The sequence below is a fragment of the Alexandromys fortis genome, unplaced genomic scaffold (assembly GCF_014885135.2).
Source record: "Alexandromys fortis isolate MF-2015 unplaced genomic scaffold, M_Fortis_MF-2015_v1.1 scaffold_15, whole genome shotgun sequence".
NCBI lineage: Eukaryota > Metazoa > Chordata > Mammalia > Rodentia > Cricetidae > Alexandromys > Alexandromys fortis.
In genome coordinates this window covers 14713199-14722366 of record NW_026067911.1, presented here as the reverse complement: position 1 = coordinate 14722366, position 9168 = coordinate 14713199, and the positions used below count along the sequence as shown (strand labels likewise).

General features: G+C 39.7%; 1 protein-coding gene across 1 annotated transcript; it reads right to left on the bottom strand.

Moving 5' to 3' along the window:
* Positions 1–7801: 7801 nt before the first annotated feature.
* Positions 7802–8707, bottom strand: LOC126499304 (methyl-CpG-binding domain protein 1-like). Its single transcript, XM_050138465.1, has one exon. It carries the CDS (start codon positions 8705–8707, stop codon positions 7802–7804), a length of 906 nt encoding a protein of 301 aa, XP_049994422.1.
* Positions 8708–9168: the final 461 nt, after the last annotated feature.

Here is a 9168-nt window from a genome sequence, read left to right as displayed (position 1 = left end):
TTGCAATGTCCCCAGACATTTATTCAACGCAAATTCTTCTCCTGAAGACTTCAGACCAGTGGTGGATAGGTACTCCAAAGCATTTATTGATTTCTCCTTCAGGACAGAAATGGAAGCTGTGAACTTGATAAGTTAAAGTTTCCTGGAAAAAAAATGGCACTTTTGTTTTTTTGCGAATCTCAGGTGGAACGGAGTCTAAGAGTTTCCTAGAAACGATGTGACATATGTCCTGGAAATAGGGCATACCTTCCTTTCCACTGAATCGTAGCATCTTTTACCTGCTAGGTAATAGATGCCATTTCAAATGCACATCTCTGCGGGTCTATTCTGCAGTCTAGAAACTCTCCATATATTATTAATTGATTACAATTGTTACACACTTTGTATGTACAAAAGGTATTAGTTCTGCCAGATGCAATTTTTTTTTTAATCCCAGCACTCGAGAGGCAGAGGCAGGCGGATCTCTGTGAGTCTGAGGGCATCCTGGTCTACAGAGTTAGTTGCAGGACAAGCTCCAAAGTCACACAGAGAAACCCTGTCTCGAAAATCTAAACAAAACAAAACAAACATTAGTCCTTTGTATAGGACTAATAATGATTTTTCTGACTTGTTCTAGACAATAAAATTTGAAGTGTTGCTTGAGTAGCTTTCTTGAGATATGTTTTCCTGTACAAAATTTATTTAAGCAAAAATTAGCAAAAAGAAAGTCGTTGGTTTATACCAACGTAGAGGTCTCTTTTCTACAAATCACACAAACATGGTAGATTTACTGTATGAAGAAAGTCAAGTCAGGCTTCAAAAATCAATGAGTTTTCTTCTGGAAACTATCATCAGAAGTAAACAGATGGAGTGGCCAGCTTTTCCCTTGCTCATATTTTTGGATGTACAGTTAAAATGCTACCAGGTGGTCTGTAGGGAATAGCTGGTGCACATGGGTAACATGAGTTGTGGCAAAGTACTTTGAAAGTCTGCAGATAACATACCAACAAGTACTGTGTGCAAGGACAAACTTCATAGAGAAAAATCAAAGAGCATTTCAACAATCACACAACAATTATACATCCTTCATATTTATATTTCTATAAATTTTCTATGAATATTATTGTCATAAAAATGCCATTACTTCTGAGAAGACTCACCATGTTCAGCATTTTGTGTTTTTGTTTTTGTTTTTGTTTTTGTGGGTAATATGTCAAATTAAAGAAAAACAGTTATTCACTCCATGTACACATGGAAACCCTATTGTTTTTTTAAATTTATTTATTTATTTATTTATTAAAGATTTCTGTCTCTTCCCCACCGCTGCCTCCCCTTTCCCTCCCCCTCCCCCAATCAAGTCCCCCTCCCTCGTCAGCCCAAAGAGCAATCAGGGTTCCCTGCCCTGTGAGAAGTCCAAGGACCACCCACCTCCATCCAGGTCTAGTAAGGTGAGCATCCACGAAACTGCCTAGGCTCCCACGAAACCAATAGGTACAGTAGGATCAAAAACCCATTGCCATTGTTCTTGGGGTCTCAGTAGTCCTCATTGTTCGCTATGTTCAGCGAGACCTGTTTTAACCCAGGCTTTTTCAGACCCAGGCCAGCTGGCCTTGGTGAGTTCCCAATAGAACATCCCCATTGTCTCAGTGTGTGGGTGCACCCCTCGCGGTCCTGAGTTCCTTGCTTGTGCTCTCTGTCCTTCTGCTCCTGATTTGGACCCCGAGATTTCAGTCCGGTGCTCCATTGTGGGTCTCTGTCTCTCACCATCCTGAGTGAGGTAAGCCAGACCCAAAAAGAGGAACTCATATTTGGTTTCTAGCCATAAATAAAGGACATTGAGCCTATAATTCGGGTTCTTAGAGAAGCTAAATAAGAAAGAGAACCCAAAGAAAATCATATAGGCATCCTCCTGAATATTAACCTTCATCAGGTGATGAATGGAAACCCTATTGTTAAACTGTTTACATTAATTGGAATTCATAAGATTTTTGTATTTATTGTAATAATTATTATAATGATGACAATTTACTTGCTGATCACAGTTTCCCCTCCTTCGTCTTCTCTCTGTTCCAGTGCCCCACCACTCTTCTCCACCTTCCCCAAGCATTCCTCTGTTTCTCTTCAGAGAAAGGCAGGCCTCCCGTGGCTAGCAAAAGAACACGGCATAACAAGTTGCAGTAAGTCCAGGCACTCCCCCTAGAATAAAGTCTGGACAATGCAACCCTGTATGAGGGCTAAGGTCCCCAAACCTTGCAAACGATACTTTAGCAAGAAAAGAAAATTAGCCAATGATAATTGGACTTCTTTGTTCTTGTTTCCTGAGCTTAACAAGGTTCTGCATTCAAATAGGTGCCCTTTTAAAACATGAGATTTTCTTCGTGGGCTTTTCACCCAAAGCTATTTAATAAAAACATCTTTAGTCTAACTTTGTTATTTTTAAAGCTTTTTTAGCTGTAATGTACTCTGAAACCTGTGAACACATCTCCCAACATTAAGGTTAAAATTATATAAAGTTCCTGGGCTACTGGGACTCAGTTGTTTTTCTCTTATAATTAAGTTGAGCTACAATCTATGCAGCTCCTTAGGTGAAACTCACAGGCCCTGGCTGTGTAGCATGTCCTTGTATTTATTTTTATCCATCCAAACTCTGTATAAGCTAACATTATTCTTATCAATTAGACAATAAAACTTAGTGAAGAATGATCTTCTTGCTGATCTACAGATAAACAGTAAATGTGACAAGTGGGTCTGTGAAATTACTAGATAGCTCAATGGTATGCTTATTTTCCTAATGATTTAAACTCTTGAATGTTCCTAATGAATTAAAATTTGCCAGCTCTATAAGAGGGCAAGTACAGGATATGGAGTGAGTTATGGATTCCTAGGTGAGTGTTTAACACTTTTATTTTGGCAAAGAAAAGCATAGCTGAATTTTAAGTCGCCTAAACAGATTTTATTCAGTAAATACTGATGATTTCCAAAAACTCTGAGTTCTGTTCTGAAGTGTGGTGAGATGATTGGTTATTTGAAGGAAAAATGAAGGAACAAGACACAGAGACTTGGGCTCCTAGCAGTTAGAGAATAAAAAGAGATGGTCAGGGTAGATGTTGTGAGGCCTGCTGTGTAGGCTTTCTGGCCACTGTGGAAATGCAGATTGTTTTCTGTCCCAAGAGCCTCAAACTAAAGCCTCTTTTCCTTTTCTTTCCCTTCCTTTCTTTTCTTTTTCTTTTTCCTGCTGATTGCATTTCAAAGCAATGGCTTTCAGGTGCTTGAGAAAGACACTTCTGAGTTGTAGGAAATGCCCATACATCTCAAAGGGACAAAGGAAAGATTCATAATTGTGAGCCTTTTTCATAAATGCTCTAAGATAGAAAGGTCAGGGCCTATTGTCTGGTATTGGCTAGAGCAAGCAGTAGATGGTCCTGGCAGCCTTGAGCTGTCTCTGGCAGGCATTTTAATGGGGGAACAGAGGTCATTTAGGGAAACAGACAGAAGCTGTTACAACTTGCTTGCCTTCTGTCCTCTCAGCACAGAGTGGGATTTAGATCTGTGTGGCAATTCTAAACTTTTCATTTTCAGTTAATGAAGTGTGATCTACATTATTCTGCTTCTATAGAGAGGCATAGCCCAAGGTAAGTACTTCTAAATTTCAGTAAGAATGAAGCATTGTTTCTTCCACACATTCCATCAAGTTCTTTCATCCCTGAACCCAATTTTACGAAATAATAAGCACAGAATTCAGTAAAATTAGTTGGTATGAAGTTTTCTGGCAGAAAACATGTGCTTTCTTAAAATTCTTTGTTATCTTATTGTTTCAACTTTAATTCATGTGTCTCCCACACATCTCTTGCAGCTCTTTTTGTCTCTTTTATTTCAGCACTTTTATTACATTGTACAAATGAGTGCGCTTGTGAGCAAGTGAACTGAGAAGTCAATGTGGTTTGATTCACGGCTTCTCTTTCATTAGTCAAACATGCATTAGATAACTTTGGTTAATTCGTGTGTATAGAATTAAAAGAAGGATCTTTTAAAAACACATGCAAAATTAAACACAGGTTTGAACTAATCATTCCTTTTTCAAAATATTTATCACAAGTATGCAAATAATCTTTTAGAAATCTGTTTATGATTGAGTCCAAGGGAGAAATGTCATTTATTGGTTTAATGTCTGGGTCCAAAATGAGAGATGACATCTTAGTTCATTCTTTCTAATTAGCAGAAACATTTTCATGTTATTTTAATTGCTGCAATAAATGGCTATTTTCAGGTAAATGTGAACATGTTTAGAGATAATGAGGTACAAGAAATCTTGTAGAAGTCTAAAAAGATAATACCTCTTCATTTTTTCAGTGATTTAGGTATTCAGAAACAGAAAAGAACAAGTGATGTTAAAATTAATTAGGAAAGCTGATTTTAATTAATGTATTAAACTGTATCTCCTATCTTGTGTTTCACTGCAGTGCTTTAGGGTCCTGTCAGCAGAAGAGAGTTCAGCAAGGAATTCTGACATGAATTCAGTTGTGCCCTGTGTCTATCTACTTAGGATTATCTTCAACAAAATGTACACTTGCCTAATTAAAAATTGAAAATATGAACTAGTTACAGCTCAAATTTTTCTTATTCCTGTTTCCCACTATTTAAATATTCTCCTCTCATATAGTACAGTCGAATCATAGTTTTCCCTTCACCCACTCCTCCCATTTCCTTCCCCCATGTCCCCTCTTCTCCAGATCCACTCCTCCTTTTTTTCCTTCAAAAAAGAGCAGGCAGCCCAATGAGGTCATAGCATAGCAAGTTTTAGTAAAACTGGGTACATACCCTCATATCATGACTGGACAAGAAAGGCCAGGAAGAGTAAAAGGGTCCAAGAGTAGGCAAAAGAATCAGAGACACTCCCACTCACACTGTGAGGAGTACCATAAGAACACCAGGCTGCACAAACATATCATGTATGTCAAGGACCAAGCTTATACCCAAGCAGGACCCCTGATTTTAGCTTCAATCTCTATGAGCCCCGAAGGGCCTTACTTAGTTGATTCTGTGGGCCTTGTTCTCATGTTGTCCTCACCCCGTGTGGCTTCTACAGTCCTTTCCTTCTTCTGCAGGGTTCACGGAGCTCCCCCTAACTTTTGGCTGTGGGACTCTGCATTTGTTCTTATTAGTTGATGGATGAAGGTCGTCTGATGCCAAACTAGGTCCCATCTATGAGTATAGTAGAATATCATCAGGAGTCATTTCTTTGCTTTTATTTATTTATTGCCAATTGTGTTCGGTTCTATCCTTAACCTCTGACTATCTAGTATCTGGGAGTGCTAAATCAATGCCTGTTCCAACTTGAGCCCCATACTTGAAGTTGTTTCCCTCTATTTAAAAAATAATAATATTTTTAAGTTCTTATGCATATTTATAAAAATTTCTCTGCATATTTTTTAAAAATTAACATTTGCAGTTTCTTTCTCTTGTTATGTAGGAGTGTGAATCCATGGTACTTGGATATACATTTTTGAAACAAGATCTAGAGAAATTGTGATTTTAGGGCAGTGAGACATTTAAAGCTGGCACTGACCACCAGCTATGACAGGAAGATCACAGTGTGAAGGAAGGGGAATGAGAGGTCCGTGTCCCTTCCCCTTGACGTCAGAGTCACTGGCAACCTCTTTCTCAGAAATGCCATGCTTCCAGAAGACCAGGAACTCCCCGTCTATGCAAGTGATAAATAGGCCTGCTTTAAAAGGCTCATCATCACTGATCATTAATGAAATGAAAAATCAAGCTACAGTGACATCGCACTGGCTTCTAATTACAGCAGATAATTTCTCAGCTGTGTGTGAAATGGAAAGCTATCAGAACATAGATGAGGTTCAGAAATGTAATATTTTAAAGAAAATAATATAAATTTCTTCAAAAATTAGCTGGAAACGAAAACATTATTCAAACTTTCATCTCCTATACATTTACACCAAAAGGAAATCACATATCCTTCAAAACCACTTGACTATGAATATAATAAGCAGTTTTATATTCAACATTAGTTTATATTTGTTTAACTTCAAACAACTATGAGGAAGCCCATTTATATATGAATATATTGATATATTTTGGGACTATGTGTATAATGAAATACTGTTCAGAAACAAAAGGAAGTTAAGTAGCTATATATACATAACATGGGTGAATCCCTAAATCTATTGTCCTGATGAATGAGGCTACAAAATAAGAAAGCATGCAGGATACTCTGGAGGCATTCCGCATTGTGGTAGTACTGTTTCTACAAGTTGCGTGTTATCAAACACGAGTTCCAGTGCCAAATGTGAATTGCCACCTGAAGATCCCCCAGGTATATCCCACAAAATACAGGGTATCAGTATTGCTCTTGGTTGCAATTCAGATCTAGACAGAGACACAATTACTGAGGGCAGCTAGATACAGGATTCAGAGAAATGAAGGCAAGATTGGATGGAAGCTTCCTCTCTGACACCTAGTGTTGACAGTCCTACAAGTTTTCATGAAGGTCGTGGAGGGAGAAAGATTGTCGATGATCACATACAGCTATAGACCCTACCCACCTAACAAAATAAGTCCTTTGCTGAAAAGGTTCATTGGTATTCTGGGGATCATGACTGTTTTCTGAATTAATTTAAGGATCAGAATCTATATTGGAGACTGTAGATCCAGAAAAAGGTTTGTGGCTAAAGATGTCACAGACTTTATGTAGGAATCTATTGCTGATGTTTTTTTTTTTTTTGAAATGGATTTAAGTTAAATAATTCTCAGATATTTATACTTATGTTCATAGACTAACGCAACTTTCACAGTATACAATAGTCAAACCAGAAGCTCTAAACTGGTCAAAAATGAGGATTAAGTAACTGAGTGCTAAGCTAATCAAAGTGCCACAAATGTCATACACTCTGAAGCCCAGGGAATAGCACTGAAGGAAGTGAAGGACTGTGGGAGTTGAAGAGTGGAGAGGACAGAGGTAGAACACTGTTCTCACCGGCACACCACAGCTGTGACTGTCTACTTCTTATTCTAATAAGAATGTGGAGGTAATGTAAGTAGGAAGGAGACTAGCTGGGAAAAAAGATGGTTGGTGGGAGTGGAAAGGTTATGGGTAAAAGGGTGGGGATGCCAATGTGGTCACATGTACAAATATGATACTGTTAAAGATAATATTCAAATGTGTAAAAATACTAAAACTACAAACACACCACACACACAGTGCACACATGTGTTATTGATTCTTAAGGGTACAATTGGTTAGTAAGGAAGAGAATGAAATGATTAAAATTAAATTTGAGTCGCTTTTAGGGATTCATAGATACTTTCACTAACCTACTTGTGGAGTTCCATAAATGCTTATCAAATTCTACACTTGAATTATGAGCAGTAATTTCACTTAAATTATTTCAATATGCAAAAATGGAAAATTTCCTTAAATACAGTTTACTTTTATGTAGTGCTCCAAGTTAAGTATAAAATTACCAGAATGTAATCATTAAAGTTGATATTTCATATATTCTCATTAAAAGTAATTTAGAAATATCCACATATTTTAAGAAATATGGATAAAAACATAAAGATGCAGAATAATATTTTCAAAATATTGAAAGACAAAATGTAAAGAAGAGATAAAATAGTAAGCAAAATAAATTCATTACACTTTGGATTATTAGTAAGCTTTTAAGTATGAGATTCATTTTTACCAGCTGCTAGTAGTAATAAATTGCTACACTGATTTAACTCTTCTTTGAGTAATTTGCAAAATGTGAATAAAAACCATTTTTCCTTTTATTTTTAACATTTTAATTAAAATAAAATTTTAATGAATGTTTTTAATAGGTGATGTGGGCGCTAGGTCGCTGATGTGCAGCTCTGTGGGCTCTGGGTGCTGCCATGCAGGAAGTGGAGGCAATGACTGAGCTTGGGAGTGACTCTGGGCAGCCACCTTCGAGCCACTCTTAAGATGGTCACGTTTATGCCACAAGCAGCTCTTGAGACCAGGGTGGGGAGGGCGAAGGCAGAATCGGCCACGGCCACAGGCCTCTTGGTTCTCACAACCCCGACACACTCCACACCCTCGGCTCTTCTCCACAATCCAGAGGCAGCGTCTCTGCTCACACTTGCAGAAGAGCCCTGAGGCCACATCTTGGGGCAGCTGCAGGCGGCAGATGGAGCAAACCCCACAGTCTTCTTTCACCAGGCAAGCTGTACACTCTCCACAACCAACTCTCTTAAACATTCTCTGTTCTCGGTTGAAGGTAATTCTCTCTCCGCAGTCTTTGCATAATATCTTGAGCCTCTGCCTTCTGATATCATCCCATGGGAAGTGGATTCCACAATTCTCACAGCACGCTGGAGCTGTGCCAGCGCCAGCCTTATTCTCCGCCCGCAGGGTCGCCTTCCTGACGTCACTCTTCTGCAGCCCATCCTGATGCTTCTTAACTTTGGCTGGTTTGGAAGGCTTCTTTTTCTTCTTGTTGGGGACAGGCAAGGGATGGGTCTTGGGAGCCGGGTTGCACAAGATGCCTTGTCTGAAGTCAAAGAGGGTGAGATCACATGCAGGGCCTACATATTGAGTAAGTTCAACCTTGCTTCGAATCTTGTCTCCTGTGGAACTCCGATAATAGATGTCTGAGTGTCCACAAGAAGCCCCTGACTTTCGAAAGGACTCACGACGCTTCCAGCCAGGGCCCAGGGCTGGGCAGTCCTGCCAGTCCTGAGCCATAGATGCTTCAGGAAAGAAGAGAAGGCAGCTGGACACAAGGCCCTGGGCGTCCACTGCGCTAGGCCCGTGGACCCACGGGGAGGATCCTGACCTGGGCGTCCCGCCTGGTCCCGTCTTCTTCTTCCTCCATGGCAGCCTCCTCCAATGTACTAGTTGCCGACTATGCGGCAGTTGGTTACTCCAGGAACAGGAAACCCAAGGGCTGCCTTTGGGGCTCCCTCACAGCTTAGATTCTTTTTTTTTTAAATATAATTTTTTATTGAAAAAAAATTTTCCGCCTCCTCCCTGCCTCCCATTTCCATCCCCGTCTCCCTTTCCCCCCTCCTCCCATTCCTCTCTCCCTCCCCCCACTCCTCTCCCCCTCCCTCTCCAGTCTGAGGGGCAGTCAGGGTTCCCTGCCCTGTGGAAAGTCCAAAGTCCTCCCCGCTCCATCCTGGTCTAGGAAGGTGGACATCCAAACT

Bases quoted from the DNA above. Each gene is read 5' to 3' on its own strand.
- LOC126499304 (XM_050138465.1), bottom strand. From the start codon at position 8,707: ATGGCTCAGGACTGGCAGGACTGCCCAGCCCTGGGCCCTGGCTGGAAG.